At 40.2% G+C, this 22,303-nt stretch overlaps 2 protein-coding genes across 2 annotated transcripts in view; one reads left to right on the top strand and one right to left on the bottom strand.

The window, feature by feature from the left end:
- Nucleotides 1-9,354: 9,354 nt before the first annotated feature.
- On the bottom strand, nt 9,355-10,453 carry LOC134208148 (protein dj-1beta-like). Its single transcript, XM_062684219.1, has 5 exons — nt 10,227-10,453; nt 10,038-10,133; nt 9,835-9,964; nt 9,686-9,776; nt 9,355-9,601 (listed from the first exon to the last, which is right to left on the bottom strand). Exons 1-5 carry the CDS (start codon nt 10,311-10,313, stop codon nt 9,445-9,447), a joined length of 561 nt encoding a protein of 186 aa, XP_062540203.1. The 5' UTR covers nt 10,314-10,453; the 3' UTR covers nt 9,355-9,444.
- An 881-nt stretch (nt 10,454-11,334) lies between these two features.
- The window catches only part of LOC134205476 (vesicle-fusing ATPase 1-like), a 35,353-nt gene continuing 24,384 nt past the window's right edge, over nt 11,335-22,303 (top strand). The window contains exons 1-3 of the mRNA XM_062680751.1: nt 11,335-11,667; nt 11,761-11,829; nt 11,899-11,987. Of these exons, the coding sequence (XP_062536735.1) occupies nt 11,821-11,829; nt 11,899-11,987 (98 nt within the window). The 5' untranslated portion in view covers nt 11,335-11,667; nt 11,761-11,820. The remainder of the gene's footprint in view (nt 11,668-11,760; nt 11,830-11,898; nt 11,988-22,303) is intronic.

Below are 22,303 nucleotides of genomic sequence, written 5' to 3'. Positions count from 1 at the left end.
GAGGACACTCAGAACATGGTAAAGAATCAGATTAGCGCTGTGGAGCAAAATCGATTTTTTGAACCACCCTAAGCGTCATAGTCCTTAGAGTTTGACATTTCACTCTAGCGCCTTCTGGTGACTGACTGCTGATTTTTCAGAAAAATGTTTAAGTTGTTACGTCTGTTTGTCTGTTGTATTAACATCTCCAAAAAAATCAAATGTTTTTCGGGTGATTGGAATTAGGAACACGACTGAACGGAATTAGGAAAAATGCAATTTCAAATGATTGATTCAGATGATTCAAAAAGCTGCTGGTTGCACCTGACAGTTCGTGACAGCAGTTGACTGGCAGCAGCTGAAGTTACATTTTTTCCTCTTTGCAGGTCTCGTCTCAGGTAGTACCTTTTCCGGGATCAATTCGAGAAAAACATTTATTAGCATGCACAATGTAGGTAATCAAAAGTCTAACCCGGTGCTCAAAATTATTTTCAAATACATATCATTTTGATATTTTTAAAATAAATTATAAAATTGCATCCCATATCTCGCTGTGGATTTTTTTTCGTGATTCTACTTTTTCTTTTTTGACATTTCTCCTAGCGTATTCTAGCCGCAAAGAGCACGTAGCAATTAGCATACTTGAGAATTGTTCATAGACCTTCGATATACGTGTTTAAGGCCTTACTTCAAGGTTTTCTTATATAAATATAGACATAAGCTGTAAATCTTGACAGGGGACAAAAATCATATAAGTTACCTTGTCAACCGGCAACCGCAAACCGGTGCACTGGTTGACGAGCATGATAGCTGATCTTCGCAGAACCTGTCTTAGAGCTAAGAGAAGATTACGACGTGCTAGAACTACGCCGGGTGTTCCAAACAGCGAGCAAAGCTCTGAACTACGAAATCAAATGTAGTAAGAGAGCCTGCTTTGAAGAGCTGTGTAGGATGGCCAATAATACTCCATGGGATGCATACAGGATATTGATGGCTAGGACCAACAGCACACCTCCTGTGAAATCCCCGGAGATGTTAGCCAGGATCGTTGAAGGTTTGTTCACGAATCATGACTCATCGGACTGGCCCGCCGCACCGTACGAGTCAGTGAACGTGGTACCGCTAGTGACTAACGATGAGCTTATCGCCGTTGCAAGAAAACTTAAGCTAAACAAGGCATCAGGGTCGGATTGTATTCCTAATCTGGTTGTTAAGCACGCGATTCTTGCCGCTCCAGATATGTTCAGGAGCTGCCTCCAACGTTGCCTGGACGAAGGAAACTTCTCAGATCGTTGGAAACGGCAGAAGTTGGTGCTATTGCCTAAGGCTGGGAAATCCCCGAGAGAGCCTTCGGGATACAGACCAATTTGCCTACTCGACACAACTGATAAGTTATTAGAGATTTATTTATTTATTACCAGACTAAGGCCGGAGTGGCCTGTGCTGCACATAAAAGTCTTCTCCATTCAGTTCGGTCAATGGCTGCACTTCGCCAACCACGCAGTCTGCGGAGGGTCGCAAATCGTCCTTCATCTGATCGATCCACCTTGCCCGCTGTGCACCTTGCCTTATTGTTCCCGTCGGATAGTTGTCGAGAACCATTTTCACCAGATTACTGTCCGACATTTTGGCTACGTGCCCGGCCCATCGCAGTCTTCCGATTTTTGCGGCGTGAATTTTCGCAGACACGAAAGACCATCACCTTGCCATAACCCTCTACGCGTTTCGAAGGGACTCTAGAATGCCCCTGAAACTCGAACTACGCACATCACCCGATCCATCGTCGCCTTGATCTACCGTATCAGTTTATCCGGAAATCCGTTTTCATGCATTAGCTGCCATAGCTGGTTCCGATCGATTGTATCATATGCGGTTTTGAAGTCGATAAATAGATGATGTGTGGGCACGTTGTATTCGCGGCATTTCTGCAATACCTGACGTATGGCGAACACCTGGTCTGTGGTAGAGCGTTCACCCATAAATCCCGCCTGGTACTGCCCCACGAACTCTCTTGCAATTGGTGTTAGTCGGCGGCATAAAATTTGGGAGAGTACCTTGTAGGCGGCGTTCAGCAATGTGATTGCGCGGTAGTTGATACAATCCAGCTTATCGCCCTTTGTTGTTAGAGAGGGTGATCCTGAATAGATTGATGGACTACACGGAGTGTGCTGGTGGCTTATCAAGCAACCAGTATGGGTTCCGTAAAGGACGTTCTACCATCGAAGCAATTCGGTCGGTAACGGAAACGGCTAATATATTGCGTGGTTTGAATAGGAGAGGTATTAGGTACTGTGCATTGATTACACTAGATGTAAAGAATGCATTTAATAACGCTAGCTGGGCAGCTATAGCTGATTCCCTGCATCGCTTGAGAGTCCCGGATTATCTGTGCAGGATTCTGAAAAGCTATTTTCAGAACAGGATATTGTTAGTCGACACCGACGCTGATCAGCAGTCGATTGAAGTGTCAGCAGGTGTTCCACAGGGATCGATCTTCGGACCGGTTCTGTAGAATATCATGTATGACGGAGTATTATTTTTATTATTATTATTGTTTATTGAAATCATGTAACTTAAGACATTTATCTTTTTTAACGTTACAATGTGGTGCTGAATTTATTACCGTATTCTTAAAACTATCTGTTCTCTTTAGGTGAAAATACCTGTCTACTGCAAGCTACGTTGGGTAAACTGTTCCAGCAAACAACGCCTCTGACGAAAAAAGGATTGACTATAGTATGCAGAGTTATGCTGTGGTACTCTGAAACTTTTTGTACGGGTTCCTCTCAAGAGTACGAGCTTGTCAAAAAGGTAAACTGAAGATGAATTTTTTATTATTCTGAATAGATGCAGGCATGATAAAAAAATTTATGCACGCCTGTAGAAATTTATGAAAGGACATCCAATCACATTATTTTGTAAGTGTGAGACATGTGAATAACGAGATAAACTAGGGGTGATCGGGGCAATATGGGCCACCTAAGGAAATTGTTCCGAAAAGCGCTGAAAAGCTCAAAAAACGTCATTCAAATGTAGTTGACTTATACTAGAGAATGTTACCTTTCATATTACATCGATGAATGACGAAAAATGCGTTTGGAAATTGTTGGAATGCACCTTTGAAAATGTATTGATTTTAATGTGTGTTCCCGACTATACGGGGCAATATGAGCCACCATTTGGGGCAGTATAGGCCAAAACGTTTATTTAGGCGAAAAAAGTATATAAAAAGTATACAATATGGAAGAATATGATGATCCTACAACAGTTTAGAGTATTCCATACCAATTAAAATTATAAACCACCCAACAGCGGACTGAACCGATTTGCCACTCTTCACCGTTTGAACAGCCACATTTTAATTGGTCAATGGTCATTTTTTCTGTTTCGATCGCAGTAATGCGCTGTTATAATTTTTCCGTAATTAATCTTACATATATGATAATATTCTTGTATTTGACTACTGAAATTTGAACTTTTTTCGCATTTTAATGTCTGACATCTTGCTCTGTGCATGTATGCCCATATTGCCCCATAGAGACTGGTTTTGGAAAAAAAAGTTTTATGATAAATTTAAATTTGTATCAATACAAACATGTTTGCACAATATTCAATTTTAATATATCTTTTGATTGTGGTGTATTTTTGACCTGTATTTTAATCAGTTTTGTATCAAAACCTTATTTATAAACTTCAAATCTTATAGGGTATGATGGGGCAAGATGGGTCGCCTAAGGCGAACCCTGAATATCTCAAAACAGAAACATTTTAATTCAACTTTTCAACATGGATCTATAAAAATAGCTCATAATCTGTAAGCCAGTGGTATGAGATAGCAAAAACTCCACTTTTTATTACATTTCGAGTCATTAAAGTAGAGGTCGATTTTTCTGTCAATCAAAAAATGGCGGAATAAGATGGGTCGAACAGCGGGCAAGATGGGTCACCTTTAAATACTGCAATTAATATTGTTTTTATTCTCAATATTGAATTACACACAGATATATAGCTTTATTGCCAATGATTATATTGAATAAAAATTAATTTTCAAGCCTTTGATGAAGAAATGGCTCTACATTAAAAAATGTCTCCAAATTTTTATGAAAACAAGCCGTCCAAGTATAGCTTTCTTAAAAAAAAAAAATAGACATTTTCAATAAACAAATTAACATCATTAGGTAAAAAGTAACCTTAAAATGATCAAACCAGCAATGGAAAATATGTTTTGAATACGAACTATGCCCTTCAGTATGTGCCGACCCATCTTGCCCCATTTGTAAGTTCATGTTAGAATGTCTAATTTTGGATCAAATTTATTTATTTCAACGCAGTTAGTATAACATCACCTACATTACTTATAATACGTTCACTATGTTACTAAAAAATGTTTAAATTTTACATTGCTCGACAGGATTACACGTTTCATAGATAGTGTGTTTCGCATAAGAAACAATGCTGAAAAATATTTTACCTTGCCATACTCTACCAAAATAAAATTTTATCATCAAATCGAGTGATAATAAAGTAGAACCAAATTATTCCTCCTACAAAGTCATAATCTCCACATTAAAATGTACACAATGCTCAAAAACGGCCCTGACCCATTTTACCCCGTGACCCATCTTGCCCCGCCTAACCCTAATAATTTTTCCTATGCAGCGAAAATTTACATTTTCAAGTGTATTTTCATATTTGAATTGAATTTTAATGCGGTTTTCACGTTAAGGCATATGTGGAGCGTCCTCTTAATGATCATATAACTTTTACATGATAAAACTTGTCAATAAAAGCTCAAAATGAGGATGGCTCATAATGCCCCGTATGTTCATATTGCCCCTACTACCCCTATATACATAGCGTACGCAAGCATTTAAGGGAAGTCTAAGTTTATCCATTAAACCAACCAACGCATTAGTGTAAATGAAGTCTCTGTGGATGAAGTGAGGGAAAATTAATGTTTTGAAGAGTTTTAGTTTCGTCATAGAATCTAAGTGTCTTGTTGTTTGTTAAGTCTTTTTAAACATGCATAAATTTTGGAGCACTGGTTATTAACATCCCAACAAACAATTTGAGCTGAATAAGCTAGTTTTTTAGCTGAAGAAGCCAATTTTTAGCGAAATAAGCCCTTTATCAGCTTCCAATGTTTGTTGGGATGTGCGTCCCATTCTAAATTAGCACGATCTAGAAATTGAACCTCTACGCCATCTATCACAATTTGTGGGGGTTGCAGGAGATGTCTTAGTTTGGTCTTTGGTTTTTACTGGATTTATTGGTAGTAGGTTCTCGCTAGACCATTTCCTTAGATCATGGTTCACTAAATTACCAATGACAGATAATCTTGTAGCAGAATCTGCGCAAATATGAATTTGGACATCATCAGCAAAAGAATGAAAACAACAGAAGTCCAGAACACTTGGCAGATCTTTAATAAAAAGCGAGAAGAGATGAGGTCCTAGGACTGAACCCTGTGGAACGCCCGAGATAACTGGCTTGAAAGCAGACAGAACAATATTAGAAATAACAGCCTGATATCGGTACTTAAATAACTTTCAATTAATCTAGCAGTTGTATAAAGAAATTAGTTTATTGGTCAGCTTTCTATGTACCACACGATCAAAAGCCTCAGCTAAATCGATCAGCAAAAGAATGGTGACTCCATTTTTATCGATAGATGCCATCTCAGTACTATGTGGATTTCTGAAGCCTGACTGTAGAGGATTAAGGTAATTCATTCTGCTAATATCAGTTAAAGTAATCAGTAATTTGATTTTTTTAGTATTTTCTCTAAAATTTTAGATAAGGTGGACAATAAACTAATTGACTTTAGGTTCGAAATTGTATTCATATTTGCTTTTTTATTGATTGCGATGACCTTAGCACGTTTCCATTCTGTAGGGAGCTTATTTGTTGTTATTATTGAATTAAAAAGGTGCTCTAATAGAGGCAGGGCATATGGAATAATAACCCTTAAAAATTTGATTGGAATGCTATCAAATCCAACAGCGTTTGATATGAAATAGTCATTGATATCATTCGCAGTGTGTTCATACACTTCTGTGGAACTATCATTGGTTGATACCCCCAGGTTTTTTACATTCCAAAAAAACATTCAACTTTAGCTTATCATAAGCAACTTTAGCTTTAGAAACCATTGAATTAACCTTATTCCTAAATCTTTTGAATAGTCTATCGTTTTCGAGTGTTTTACTGTTCTTCCAGTTGCGATACGCCAGATCCCTTTCAATCATTGCCTTCTCTATGTGATGATTGAACCAAGGATTTTACGAAACTTGCGGAATCGCAAAGGGAAAAAAATATCATGAAGATTATTAAAACTGTTTTTCAAAATACTCGTTAAAATATCCGGATCATCTACAGTCACTCCAGTTGATCCTAAAGAAACTTTCTTTAGCTGATTCAACTTTTTGAAGAGAAAATGCTAGAGAAGCAAATATGAGATCATGCTTTGAAATACCAGGCATTGATATTTGACTGAATTTTAGCACATAATCAGGAGTATCCGTCAATAAGAGGTCTAGGAGTGAACAACCAGATTGATAGAAAAATGTAGGTTCCGAGTTGACAACTTTATATGCAAAAGCAGCAACAACGTCATTGAAAATTAATGACTTCCTAGTTTGCTTGAGTGGATTAGTGTTAAAATCACCAATGAAGAACGTTGACGTATATCTAACTAAAAATTCTTCGAAATGGCATTTGAGCAATTCAGAGCAATCAACATCAGGTGGGTTATAGTAAACAGCAAGGAGAATACGAGCCGCACCAATAAGATTTTCCAAAATCAAGTATTCTGTTCAATCAGTTACACTATAATGATTGATTTTCTAACCAAGCGATAAGCGAAGCCTTTACTTATGTAAATGCAAATACCTACACCATGTCTGTTACGGCCATTTCTGATTAAATTGAAACCTTGGATGTTTAGCATAGAATCACTGATGGAGTTACTCGTCCAAGTTTCGGTAAAACAGGCTACATCAATCTTACTTGCGATTACCAGCTTTTTCAGATCTTCAAATTTAGTAAATCTGCGCGCACATAAACTTTGCACATTCATGTGTGCAATGTTTAGTTTGTCTTGCATTAGTACAGCGTTTACAACGGCCCCCGATATTACATTTTCATCAGAAGCATTGCTACTGGAAAGCGCTTATTTATTACGCTTAAATCTCCCGGCTGGTGTGAAAATAGAAGACTTTGTGGATGATGTAATGCTAGAGGTCACAGGCGACACTCTCGACAAAAATGAATTGAAAGCTTCATATGCGATTAGCAGAGTCGAAGAATACCTTGAGTTGAGGTGGTTGGCGTTAGCACATCACATTGTTGTTGTGGTGCATAACCACCATGGGTTGCAGCAAGCGAGGATAAACGTAGGGACCACACAGTTAACTCTGTGGGGTCATTAAAGCATCTGGGCGTGATGATCGACGATAAGCTCAATTTTACAAGCCACGTCGATTATGTATGCCAAAGGGCTTTAGGGGCAATAAAATCTCTATCGCGAATGATGCGTAGGATCATTCGTGGATCTATCGTGGTGCGTAGGATTATAGCGGGTGTAGCATTGTCTATTATCCGATACGGCGTACCAGCATGGTCCAAAGCACTAGAGGCCGGGTGCAATGTTAAGATATTAATCAGGGTACACCGGCTGATGTGTCTGCGGGTTGCAAGCGCATACCGCACCATATCTTATGAGGCGGTGGGCTACATTGCTGGGATGATGCCGATAGACATACTTCTGGAGGAAGATGTGGAATGCTTCAACGACAGGGACTCGGTGCAAGTGCGACGTGTCAAGAGAGCAAAGGTCGTTGGACCCACAGACTGATTCCGGAGGTATCGGGTTGGACTAGTAGGAAGCATGGTCAGGTCAACTTCCACCTATCACAGGTGTTGTCTGAGGCTTTTAACCCTTTATAAGGCAGACGAATCTACCAAAAACAACAATAGGACACAAAGTTGACATGGTATTAAACTCAAATGTATGTTTGTTATACAATAAACAGTTCAGAAACATTGGAAAATTGGTGGCAATATAGTTGCCACTGCCCGTCAAGCGGGACAATATTGGTGGCAATATAGTTGCCACTGCCCGGCAAGCGGGAAAACAGCAACAACAAAAATAAATAAAAGATTTTTTTAAATTAGGTTTTACGTAAAATCAGTCAAATTAAGGTACGTTTTATTTTTTGGTGAAGAGTCCTAGTCGGAAAACGCCTTATAAGTAAAAAAAAAAATTTTTCATCACATCACATGCGTACTATTTCCCCACAGATCTAAATTTTGTTCAGTCAATGTACATCCGCCTGAAACGTGAGGGAATAAAAGTTGGACTGGCGATGAATGCGTTGAAAACAAAGTAGGGAAACTGTTCCGTTTTCCATCTCACTGAACATAATATATTCGTCTCATCGCAAAACTAAGAAATACAGCACCATCTCGTTGCCTCTTTTGGCTAACATACCTGTGGCTCACTGCTAAAAATCACATCAAATTCCTTTTCATTGCTTTGTTTTTGATGGGATGGAAATGAGAGCTATAAGATGATGTGCCCTACTTATTGCTAACAGATGCAACGAATAGTGGTATTATTTCCCGGTTCGGTGGCTACCCTGAAATTAACAACAAAAGCTTGTAATCTGAACAGGTTTTGTGAAGATTGTGCAAATCAAATAATACCGACACCTTATTTAATTTGGAACGCTTCACGGAACCCCAGAATATGTTTGTGATCAAGCCAAAAAGCCAACAATAATTATATTTATGATTGTCTTATCGAAAAATAAGCTTTTGAACAGTAAACCAAATCATTATATGCAGATCTTGAAAAGACATAGTAAGTAGTCCAATCAATAGAAACATGTATAATACCAGATTCAAAAAACATTATTTAATGTGTTACAATTTCGTTTTGGAATCATGAGAATCAAATGATTCTTAAATATGTACTTGAGTAGTAGAAGAGTGTTTATTGCATGCTCTCGACTGAATTTCACTATGAGTTTTTCATTTATTTGCCAGTAGAGACCGAAAGGCAAAACTTTACAAAATCCTCACATATTCTAAGTTGCAACACGTTGAAATGATTGTAGAAGAAAAATAGTATCTTTGATTTCACATTGTAGTGGTCATCATGTAGTGGAGCTGGGGTCTTATTCTTAAGCTTTACACTGTGAGGCATACATTACAAAAATATATAGTAGAATATTCAAACATTTGTTTCACTAAACAGTAAACTATTTTTAACTAAATTATTGAAGTGTTCAACATATTCGGCATTATTCTGCCGAACATATAAATGCAAGGACTTCGGATACTGTGCATTTAGAAATATATTCAAACCAAACCTTCTGCTGACTGTTTTACATCTAATTCAGTTGTTCGAGCCAAGTTTTAAGGAACATGTGGGGTATAATATTTGGCGTCAAAAATATCATCCTATTTTAAATCATACAACATTCCTGTTGCAACCTGCTTTGTCTTCTCCAAGCCGACTAGAATCTCACCAAGTTTTAAAGCAAAATCAAATGCTGTTCCCGGACCACGACTAGTAACAAGGTTTCCGTCAACCACCACGGTTTTATCTTCAACGTAGCTATTTGAAATAATAAAATTTTAAGTAAACATGCGGAAACAAAATTCCTTCCTTAAAATAGATTCTATTAAATTGAGTTCTTACGTGTATTTTCCGGCAAGATCATCCTTGAAGGAGGGATACGAAGTTAGAGTTTTGCCGAGGGCGACTGAATGTGTCAGCAGCACTGTCGGAGCTGCCGGAGATAATTATCAAAGCATTTTGAAATTGTTTTTAAAAAAATCGACTGGTACCTGCACAAATAGCCGCAATGAGCTTTCCTTTAGTTTCGAACGATTTGAGAACTTCCCCTAACTTGGTAGATCCAGCCATAGCTTTGGAACCCCCAAGACCTCCCGGAAGAGCAATTGCGTCAAAGTCGTCCTACAAGAGCGATGTAAAACATTCCAATACCTAACGCGTTTTATATCACTGGCCCACTCTAAAATGTACTTACATTAGCAGCTTCATCCAGTGTTGTGTCGGCGTTGATAACAACATCCCGTGAGCACTTCACCGTTTTATCGGTCAATCCAGCAACGACAACATCCACCTGCCGGGCCACCGAAGATGGTGATGGAAAGAAATATGGACGCAAGAAGGTGACCTTCGGCAAGAGCAAAATGTACTTGAACTGGATACTTACCCCGCATCTTCGTAGGACATCCACGCAAATGACAAATTCCATTTCCTCTGCGCCGTGAGGCAGCAACATAAGCAGTTTTTTCGTCATTTTTATTAGATTGCAATATGATTTTCTACTTTAGAATAAGCCGGTGATAAGCCTGTTTGAATTTTTGTTTTATTTTCGTCACAAATGGTTGCGCTACTCGCTAGTTGGGGTTTTAATTCCACAATTGACAATGTCGTTTTTCAAAAGGGCGAACGTCGTAAACGTAAATATTGACTACTAACTAGCTGATTTCAATAAGATCAAGAAGCGGTATTTCAAATTTTCAGTTGCTTGAATGCTTTGAGATCTACCAGTTTCAAGTGATAGTTATATGAAAGTGGTACCAGTTGATTAGTTTGCCAGAAAAGTGATTTGCGACTTTCACTTTCACCCTTATAAAAAACATTGCCGATATCAGACGCTGATGATCAGCTGATGATAACCGAATGATGACATTTTCATGATGATGATTTGTGCAACTTCAAAACACTGAAACAAACTATACACCTGAGATCAACTTGCGGACATCATGAACTATATTTTATTTTGTTCATACATTGTCGGGATTCTGCCAAACCGCATCAAAAGCCAACAAAAAAACTACTAATTTTTCTGCCCATAAGTTTTCGCTTAGCAGATTTTAATTGATTAAAAATCGTATTGGTTTTCCCACTACTCCATAACTAAGGATATATACTATACAAAAAAAGTGTAGATGCATTGATATGAAATGATTACCGTTTTACATTTACGATCAAAAAGTTGCTTGGTGCGTTTTGGCAGAACTCCGAAGTCCGAGCAAATATAAATCGGAACATAAATACCAAATATTAATACAATTATTGTTAACATATAAGGCATCATGTTTAAGTAAAACTATTGAATAAGGCATGTATTATTTTCATGTAGCATTCCAAAGTATCAAAACAACATATGTACATATTTAATAATGAATTCAATAATATTAAGTTTTTTTTTCCAGAAATCATCATAACTATCACGTGATAAAGCATGTAGTCTAAACATAGTATAACGATGCATTGTCGTCGTCATCGGCGAACACATCACGAAAGCATATTCGGTGAATGATGACACAACAGAACGTCAGTTTTCCCCGTTTTTCTTGCGCCGCTCTCATTCGTATCAACAGTTTTGGGTTGAGGGTGGGAAACATACATCGAGTGAATGTGAAAATCGTGAAAACTCGTCGTGCGCATTGATTATTTTCCGTTTTCCTGTGATCGCCCTCAGAAGGATACTGTGGCTCGAAAAGTAGGTAATCGCTGGATAACGATTGGCAGTGCGTTAATCGTCTTCTGAAGCAGAGCTCTCTAACGGAAGTGGCTTACGGTTTTCCGGATTGTGTAGAAACCGTGGTTGGAACTTATCGGGAAATAAGTTTTCTCTATCGAGGGTGAGTAGTTTCAAATGAAGACGATGGCAATGTAGTGGATTTATTTTTCTGCAGTAGGAAGCCATCATAATATCGATTTTTCTTCGGTTTCAGCATTCAGAAGAATTTTTGAGCAAACAATCTGGTGACTAATATTTAGCAGCTGAATAAACGATGGCGGTGGTAAGTTTAACGACAAATGTACCTAGATATTCGGACAAAGTATGATTCATAAATTGCATTCAATTGCAGATGATGAAAGCAACGAAATGCCCTACGGATGAGCTATCGCTCAAAAATAGGGCCATCGTCAATAGTACGGACTTCCCGGAAGACATAAAGTAAGTGCGATCTAATTTTCAGTTGCTTGGAAAGTTTTGTGATTTTGCGATTCATTAGAACTAAAGAAATACAAAAAATGTGGTCACTAAATAATCTAAAAACTTTTGGTTTGCTTGTGGCCAGCCAAATTCTAATGGCTTTGAAACTTTTTTTGGGTAATCTAGAAAAAACTGTATATAGTTGATTTGTTTCTTATTCCTATGGGTAGTTGATTCCTGATGAGAGGGCCAGCGATTAGTACACTTTACCTTGCGGACGTCATATGTCGAGGGATGGCGAACCATCTAGCTCGCTCAAGTTGTCCTCTTCGTAATTGCTGCTGCAAGTATACAGTAAAACCTCCATGAGTCGATATTGAAGGGACCATCGACTCATGGAAATATCGAGATGTGGAATTGAAAACTCTTGGAAAGCTGTTTGAAGGAACCATCACAGCAACCCAAAAAATATTTTTTACCATGGCATAATTTGCTTCCATGAGTCGATATCGACTCATAGAACATCGACTCATGGAGGTTTGACTGTACTGGCATAGTTGCGGTGTAGCCTAAACGCATGAAGTTAAAAATTCGATTGTAGTAGTGAATGTCGAGCTCATGACCAAGAATACTGTTTCGCACAGTGGCTGTGGAGTTCCTTCGACGAATGCTAAAAACAAACCATACCGAAGCTTTGAAACATCGGTTCAGCTGTGACATCATTGGCTTCGTGGCTCCCGTTTTGAATGAATCCCTTGCGTGCATTTATTTTTGGATCCCGTGAGGATCGTCCTTAAAAGCTTAGCGTTCCATTGAATACAACTATAATTATTTTCAATTATCAAAATGATATCAAAATATGATATTGGTTTTTACCCTTACAATTCTGTATCAAAATATGTTATTAATATGATTTCAAAAACTTGATTTGTTATCATTCTGATAATATTTTGATAGTGGTCTCTGCATATATCTACAACTATATCAGGGGCGGGGCCCTCCATAGCCGTGCGGTAAGACGCGCAGCTACAAAGCAAGACCATGCTGAGGGAGGTTGGGTTCGATTCCTGGTGCCGGTCTAGGCAATTTTCGGATTGGAAATTGTCTCGACTTCCTGGGCATAAAAGTATCATCGTCCTAGCCTCATGATATACGAATGCAAAATGGTAACCTGGCTTAGAAACCTCGCAGTTAATAACTGTGGAAGTGCTTGATGAACACTAAGCTGCGAGGCGGCTCTGTCCCAGTGTGGGGATGTTATGCCAATAAGAAGAAGAAGAAGATCCGGGGCTATGTACAGCGCGCACAAAAATAATGTCATTCATTTATTTAATCTACATCTAAACAGATAACACTGAATCGACAATTTGACGCCACAATAGGTACATGGTTCGAGGCCGCATCTCTTCGTCCTCGAATGCGCCCCATGCTTGGCAAGTCGTTTTGCACCTGGTCTGTGCACCTTGCTCGCTGTGCTCCACGCCGTCTCGTACCTGCCAGATCGGAAGCGAACACCATCTTTGCAGGGTTACTGTTCGGCATTCTTGCAACATGTCCTGCCCATCGTACCCTCCCGGCTTTAGCTACCTACTGGATACTGGGTTCGCCGTAGAGCTGGGCGAGCTCTTGGTTCATTCTTCGCCGCCACACACCGTCTTCTTGCACGCCGCCAAAGATGGTCCTAAGCACCCGTCTCTCGAATACTCCGAGTGCTTGCAAGTTCTCCTCGAGCATTGTCCATGTTTCATGTCCGTAGAGGACTACCGGTCTTATCAGCGTCTTGTACATGACACATTTGGTGCGGTGGTGAATCTTTTTTGACCGCAGTTTCTTCTGGAGCCCTTAGTAGGCCTGAAAATCGTACCCCGGCTGTTACACCCGGCTCTGCGCATGACACCTTCTAGCGCAATGTTGAACAGGCACGAAAGTCCATCACCCTGTCTTAGTCCCCAGCGCGATTCAAACGAACTGTTCGCCCGAAATCTTCAGACAGTTTTTCACACCATCCACCGTTGCTTTAATCAGTCTGTGAGGTAAGCTTCCCAGGGAAGCTGTTCTCGTCCATAAATTTCCATAGCTCTTCGCGGTATGTACTGTCGTATCTTCTTCTTCTTCTTCTCTGTACTGTCGTATGTCGCCTTGAAATCAATGAACAGATGGTGCGTTGTGACCTGGTATTCACGGCATTTTTGAAACATTTGCCATACAGTAAAGATCTGGTCCGTTGTCGAGCGGGAGGCTGGCTTGATAACTTCCCACGAACTCATTCACTAATGGTGACAGACGACGGAAGAAGATCTGGGATATCACTTTGTAGGCGGCATTAAGGATGGTGATCGTCCGAAAGTTCTCACACTCCAGCTTGTCGCCTTTCTTGTAGATGGGGCATATAACCCCTTCCTTCCACTCCTCCGGTAGCTGTTCAGTTTCCCAGATTCTGACTATCAGTTTGTGCAGGCAAGTGGCCAGCTTTTCAGGGCCCATCTTGATGAGCTCAGCTCCAATAACATCCTTACCAGCTGCTTTATTAGCCTTTAGCTGTTGGATGGCATCCTTAACTTCCCTCAAGGTGGGGGCTGTTTGGCTTCCATCGTCCGCTGAACTGACGTGGTCATCTCCACCGCTGCCTTGACTTTCACTGCCTGTACTCTCAGCGCCATTCAAATGTTCCTCGTAGTGCTGCTTCCACCTTTCGATCACGATCACGTTCGTCCGTCAAGATGCTCCCATCCTTATCCCTGCACATTTCGGCTCGCGGCACGAAGTCTTTGGGGGATGCGTTGAGCTTCTGGTAGAACTTGCGTGTTTCTTGAGAACGGCAAAGCTGTTCCATCTCCTCGCACTCCGCTTCTTCCAGGCGGAGTTTCTTCTCCTGAAAAAGGCGGGTCTGCTATCTCCGCTTCCGTCTATAACGTTCCACGTTCTGCCGGGTACTTTGCTGCAGCGCGACCGCCCGCGCAGCGTCCTTCTACTCCGGAATTCGTCCCATATACCCGACGTTGTTCTCCGCTGCGTCGTCAATGGCTGCTTTGACTGTATTCCAGCAGTCCTCAAGAGGGACCCCTCGAGCTGACCCTCTTCCGGCAACGCTGCCTCGAGATGCTGCGCGTATGCAGTGGCGACATCAGGTTGCTTCAGTCGCTCTAGGTCATACCGCGGCGGTCTACGGTACCGAACATTGTTGATGACGGATAGTTTTGGGCGCAGTTTAACCATCACCAGATAGTGGTAAGAGCCGATGTTAGCGCCACGATATGTCCTGACGTCGAAAATGTCGGAGAAGTGCGGTCCATCAATCAGAACGTGGTCGATTTGTGATTCTGTCTGCAGTGGTGGTCTCCAGGTGTACCGATACGGAAGGCTATGTTGGAAGTAGGTTCTGCGAACGGCCATATTCTTGGAGGCGTCGAAATTAATTAGTCGTTGGACATTTTCGTTCGTCAGCCGGTGAGTGCTGAACTTCCCAATAGTCGGTCTAAACTCCTCCTCTTGGCCAACCTGAACGTTCAAATCTCCTATTGTGATTTTGACGACGTGGCTTGGGCAGCTGTCGTACTCACGTTCAAGCTGCGCGTAGAATGCGTCCTTATCATCATCAGTGCTTCCAAAGTGTGAACTATGGATGTTGATTATGCTGAAGCTGAAGAACCGGCCTTAGATCCTCAACCTGCACATTCTTTCATTAATCGGCCACCACCCGATCATGCGCCTTTACATATCGCCCATCACTATGAAAGCTGTTCCCAGCTCGTGTGTGTTGCCGCAGCTCTGGTAGATGGTATGATTACGAATCCACGGTCCTTGAGCACATCGGCGAGTATGCGTGTGCTCCCGATGAAGTTGAGAGATTTGCAGTTCCACGAACCGAGTTTGCCTTTTCGTCGTGGTGGTCTTCGCCGATGGTTCCGGTCCGTACTCTCTTGTTGATTGTTCGTTACGTGAGTTTGTTTTTGGCTGGTTTGCAGGGCCTGACACCAAACCCCCTAAATTTCCGGAGTACCATTCCTCCTTATTTCCGGTGGACCCGGGAAAGCCCGTTTGAGCAGAATTATTCATGAAATCTTTCTCAAACGGGCCCAAAACCTCCTCTTCTTTTATATCAACATATAACAATATTTCCAAATGATACATAATTTTGCTTAAACTTAACTTCCTAATTACTTAATATTATACAAAAAAATACATCGATAAAGCTACCTGGCCTAATGTGTAATACTGTCGGATGTAGAGAGGAGTATAGTGAACTTTTTCCGAAGAATACACCGGGAAAGATGAAAATCAAACGCGGTAGAGCAACGATTGAAAGTGCCGCACATGCTAGTGAAAGGCTCGTTTTGCGCATAATTTGTACGAGCTCCTCTCAAAAAATGAAAGGAGTTGATCGAAGTGGACGGTAGGGTATATTAAGGTTCAATTGAGAAAGCAGAGTGGGGCAATCAATTCTCGATTGTAGAAGATCTGAAACGAACAACGCCTTGAATACGTCTCGACGATCACTTAACAGATTTAAACCAATAAGTCGGCAGCGTGCCTCATAGCTAGGTAAATTATGTGGGTCATTCCAAGAAAGACGACGTAGAGCGAAACGGACGAATTTACGCTATATTGCCTCGATTCTAATTATGCTATTTTGATCAAAAGGAGCCCAGACAACTGATGAATATTCTAGTAATGACCTCCCCAAGCAACCAGAAGTTTGGATAAGAAGGGCTATTTTGGCTTAATCAGCTCTCATTTTAAGTAATTTTTTGTATGGTGGGAGCGTAAAAGTGAACTTTAAAGTTCCGTTAAGCATGCTTGGAACTTGATGTGAACCATAGTGAACTAATTAGTTCGGTTAAGAGTAAATTTAAGTAAAATCTGAACTTCTGGTTGCTTGGGTCACTAAAGCGCAGTAAAGCGATTTTAGACATTGGATATTATTGATGTGCTTTGCTATGCGTAAAATAAATCCGAGTGTTTTGAACGCTTTCGAGGTAATATAGGCGATGTGATCCTTGAAAGTCAATTGAGAGTCTAATAACACACCCAGATCTTTAACAACAGATTCTCGTCTAATAACTGTAGGTCCGATTTTATAACAAAAGTCAACCGCAGAGCGCTTACGGGAAAAAGAAATTACAGAACACTTATCGGTGTTGAGGACCATGCGATTTGTCTCACACCATTTGACGAAAGTGTCCAGCTGACGTTGCAAAAATAGAGCATCCTGATCATGATTAACTATCCAGAACAATTTAAAATCATCGACAAACGAAAGTTTGAAAGATTCGAGTGTGAGATTCACATCATTTAGGTATACTAGAAATATCAAAGGACCTAAGTGGCTACCTTGTGGTACACCTGAGGTAACATCGAAATATTGCGAGGTAGAGTCTCCAATGCTGATGGCCATTTCACGACCAGTTAGATAGGATTCAAGCCAGAACAGAAAGGATCCGGAAAAACCTAGGCGATCAAACTTGGCAACCGTTATCCTATGATTTATTTTATCGAAGGCAGCCGAAAAATCAGTGTAAATTGAGTCCACTTGATATCTCTTCTGCAAAGATTGGGCAATGAACGATGTGTAGAGAGTCAAATTCGTATCGGTTGAACGCCTTGGAATAAACCTATGTTGATGCTCAGAAATAAATTCCTGACAGTTGTGGAATAAAAACTTGTAGACTACTTGTTCAAACAATTTTGAAGTGGCGCATAGTGCGGCTTTGCTAAACACACTCGAGAATTGCTGTTGAAACAAATTACAGATGTCTTCTGTTGATGAACATTCGATATTTCCCTTTGTCATAGCAGAGGGAAGACCAGATTCCTTTCGTTGTTGGTTGACGTACTTCCAGAATCCTTTAGGATTATGACGTAGTTTCAGTTGCACTTTTCGTTGATGAGCGGAGTAATGATTTTTATTCAGGCGCTTGTAGCGAGCGTTAATCGAGTTATAGTTGAGCTTGCAGTGGTGATTTTTATACTTCGAATATTTACGTAAAGCAGACCGTTTACGACTTTTCAACTTTCCCTGTCAGCATACGACCATCGTTCCCACTGGGGTTGGTTACCCGATCTTCCATAAGGATGCTCGTATCTCGGCCAGCACCACGAGGAGGTAGGGATAGGAGTTGCTGGGTAAGAGGCTAAGGACCGCGAGATGGGGTCTATTTCATTCCTTCAGGTACACGAAGTACCAATGGTACGCTTTACCCAGCATTTGCCGTGCCCGGTCTTGATAAAAGGGCTAGTTATGTCAAACATCCTATCAACTCACGGTAGGGTATCTGTTCCCATATTAATAACAGCCCGTATATTAATCTCAACCGTCGATAAACCAAATAAAAAATCAATTTGATAACAATTTCTCACATCGTATGTACACAATAATGAATAGACCACCTTCTCCAATGTTTGGAATATTATTTAAAATTTCGTTTGAGTAATGTTTTAGTTCACAAGACTCAAATTATTAAAAACAAAATTATGAAACACATTTATTTTCATTTTCCTACCTCTGAACTGTTGATTTGATACACTGCTCGAGTGCTACTAGCAGATTCATCTCATTTCATGCCGTTGTTTTCCACTCAATTTCAAGCTAAAATGAATGAATCCTTTCAAAATACACTTCACAACACATAGAGCACTTCACAATTTCACTATAAATATAATCAAACTTGAAAAACTAACGCGATTTCCTATAGTTTGATATAGGTTTATTTCGAACAACGTCTAAATTATTCTTGTCCGTATTCCAAACTATTTAGATGGCTTGCAGCATCGGCAAGGGTTGCTGACCTAGATTTTTATTTCAAAAATTCTTAAATGAACTTTTACTGTGAAATTCAACTCTTATGTTTGTAAAACAAGGTATATCGAAGAGATAAGCTATGACAAACATAAAATTAAACTGATAAGTTGGAAAACTACAACGAAAACTGGAATTTTGTAATTATATTTCAACTCAAATACAAAACATTGAAGAACTCGGCATCACTGCAATCATATCGTTACGTATACACACAAGTAATAGTGTGCGTATTTTATGTTGGAAACAGTATTATTGATATAGGTACAGGCATAGGATTAACTTTTTTTGAATGTTATTGAAATAGGTGCATGGCAGTGATAATGTTTTTTAGCTAAATACTTCTAAATTGTGATAACAATTTCATTTTTGAAGTTACCAAATTGTTATCAATTAAAAATGACGTGAGCCGAGCATAATTATTCTCATGTTTCTTGATTATTGGGTGAGAAATAAATGCATTTCATATGCGCATTGGCTTATTGTTATTGATATAGGAACAGATACCCTATAACATATAGTTTGCATTCAACGGCGTAGATGTTGGGTTGCATTTTCTCATACCAAAACGTCGCAGCAGATGCTTGACATACTTTGGTTAAACCGTCTAAGACGAATTAAGTACTGTCCATTTAATTCCACCAGAATTAACTGGTGGAATTAAATGGACAGTACTTAATTCGTCTTAGACGGTTTAATACATTCCACTAAACGAGCTTAATATATTTTTCTGATACTTTGGTTGTCATTCTTTGCCGATCGCTTGAAGCAGCCGGTTGTGAAGGACCGTGTCTCATCGCAGGCAATTGCTCTATTCCAAGTGAGTTTTTTTTCTCAAATAAGTGAGTTGTTTTTATATCCCGCGCTATCCCACTGTGGAAATATTGTTGTTGCCGTAGGCGATTCGCGATCGCGAAGAAGCTGTGCGTGCGATAAAGGTCGTGCGTACATAAAAATCAGTGATAAACCAACGAGTTATCACCACCTGAAATCCGTTCAATATCATCATTTCCCATCAAGAAGAGGATCAACAACATCGACGGCTACCTACCGAACGGGACCGTATAAGTACACCAGAATCAAATCACTTTGTTTCTCTATCCTCTTTGTGCTCGCCACACAGCAGTGACTGAGCTGTTGTTCGCCTGCCGCCAGTTACCGTCGGCTGGCTTAGAGTGTAACCAAAATAGGGTGATCGTTTTTTATCTATATTTTTTTTCACCAAGATTTTTTTTTCAAACTAAATTTTTTTTTCGTTGTTACATTTTCTAAAGAATTGAATTAGTTTAGTATTAAGTCTCGATTTTTTATTTTTTTTATTGATTCAATCTAAGTTTAATGGACGAAGAAAACGGGGGCGAAACGCCCCTAAAAGATAATGTTGTCCGCACGCGTTTCTATCAAGCAACTTCTCCAAGGCCCAAGGTTGTTTACTTTCGGCAGAAAGTAAAAAGCATAGATTTCCTAGGAATTAAGCGGGATTTGACGCGTCGTTTTCCGAAAACTGATTTCCATCAGATTAATCGGAACAAACTACGTGTAACCGAACCCACGTATCAGGTCGCAAATGATATCGCAACAGACCAGAACTATAATGTGGAATATTTGGTTTATGTGCCCTCGCGGGAGGTCGAGATCGAAGGCGTAATTACCGCAGCGAGCCTGACTTGCAAGGATGTACTTGCAGGAAAAGGTCGTTTGAAGAATGCCCTGCAGTCTACTGTGGATATTCTGGATTGCAAGGAATTGCATTCAGCAACTATAGTAGATGGTAAAAAAGTGTATTCCAAATCAGGTTCTCTACGGGTGACATTCGCCGGCTCGATTCTCCCAAAGTATGTAGATATAGAGAATTTGTTATTTCCGGTGCGTCTTTTTGTGCCAAGGGTATTCAATTGTACCAACTGCAAACAGTTGGAGCACACTGCCGAGTTTTGCGATAACAAGCCCCGTTGTGGCAAGTGTTTTGAGAAGCATAGGGAGGAGTCCTGCCAACAACAAGCTACAAAATGTGCTTATTGTGGACTGGATCCTTCCCATGGTTTGCAAGATTGCCCGGTGTACAAAAAGCGCACCCTAAAAGTGAAGCGCTCGTTGGTACAGCGCTCCAAGCAGTCGTATGCAGAAATGCTAAAGTCGCAAGACATCCCCGCAACTTCCAACGCAACGGCTGCTATTTCTGCTACCGTTCCAGTTAGTGACTACTATGGTTCCATTTCCATTGATGAATCGGACTCTGATGTAGCCGATTTGGATGATTCTGCGGAGGTACACGTGCCCGAAAAGAGGAAGAAACCGTCTTCCCCGGGATTGCGCCGTAAGAAAACAAAAATCATTCACAAAGGCTTGTCAAAATCTGTTGGTAATGGGGGATTATTCAAAACCCCGAAGCAGCCTGTCTATACTGCTCCGTTTGATCCATGTTGCAGTAAGACGTTCCCGCCATTACCTAAAACTGATGTTCCCAAAAAACATCAGTCTAAGAATATCACTAAGCAGGAAACTGCAACTCGCACTTCCAATGGAAGAATCTCGTCCAAGTGAGGATTGATATCCTTTAAGGACCTTGTGGACCGTATTTTGAAACTTTTCAATATACCAAATTCTATGAGGGCAATTATTGACCTCTTTATGCCAACAGTAGAAACTTATCTGAAGCAATTGACTGTCTCATGGCCCCTTCTTGCAGAAATCGTATCTTTCGATGGATAATACGGCCTTGCAAGATACGATCACTGTGCTGCAGTGGAACTGTCATAGTTTAAGAAATAAATTAGACGTGTTCAAATTTTTGATTCGCAACTGCGATTGCGATATATTTGCACTCTGTGAAACATGGCTTTCTTCTGAAGATGAAATCAACTTCCACGAGTTTAACATTATTCGCCAAGATCGGGGTGATAACTATGGTGGCGTTCTTTAGGGAATCAAGAAATGTTACCCCTTCTACAGAATCCCCATTCCGGTTGTTAATGGCTTAGAAATCGTCGCTTGCCAAGTAACTGTAAAGAATAAAGACCTTTGCATAGCTTCAGTTTATATTCCACTAAACGCATCTCTTAATCGTCGACAACTTTGGAGCGTAGTCTCTCTTTTATCAACTCCAGTTTTAATACTGGGTGATATGAATGCACATGGTACTGCATGGGGCGAAACCATAGACGACAACAGAGCGCATGTTTTCTATGATTTGTGCGACGATTTCAATTTGAATATTTTGAACACTGGTGAAGTAACTCGAATAGGACCAAATGGTCAACAAAGCCGTATTGATCTGTCTTTATGTTCAAATTCACTATCATTAGATTGCACGTGGAACGTAATTCAAGATCCCCATGGTAGTGATCATATGCCGATAGTCACTACAATCAAAAGTGGCTATCAAAGATCAGCTCCAGTTAATGTCCCTTTCGACCTCACGAGAAACATTGACTGGCAAAAATTTACATCGGCGGTAAAAATTGGTATTGAATCAATCGATATTCTTCCACCACTGGATGAGTATCGATTTCTTACCGAATTAATTCATAAAAGTGCACTA

The sequence above is a fragment of the Armigeres subalbatus genome, chromosome 1 (assembly GCF_024139115.2).
Source record: "Armigeres subalbatus isolate Guangzhou_Male chromosome 1, GZ_Asu_2, whole genome shotgun sequence".
Taxonomy (NCBI): Eukaryota; Metazoa; Arthropoda; class Insecta; order Diptera; family Culicidae; genus Armigeres; species Armigeres subalbatus.
The sequence above is the reverse complement of the archived record's forward strand: the minus strand, read 5'-3'. Positions and strand labels throughout refer to the sequence as shown.

Coding starts and splice junctions, on each gene's coding strand:
- LOC134208148 (XM_062684219.1), bottom strand. CDS start 10,313: ATGACGAAAAAACTGCTTATGTTGCTGCCTCACGGCGCAGAGGAAATG. Junction 9,777..9,834: donor CATTGCGGCTATTTGTGCAG/GTACCAGTCGAT, acceptor TATCTCCGGCAG/CTCCGACAGTGCTGCTGACA. Junction 9,602..9,685: donor GATCTTGCCGGAAAATACAC/GTAAGAACTCAA, acceptor TATTTCAAATAG/CTACGTTGAAGATAAAACCG.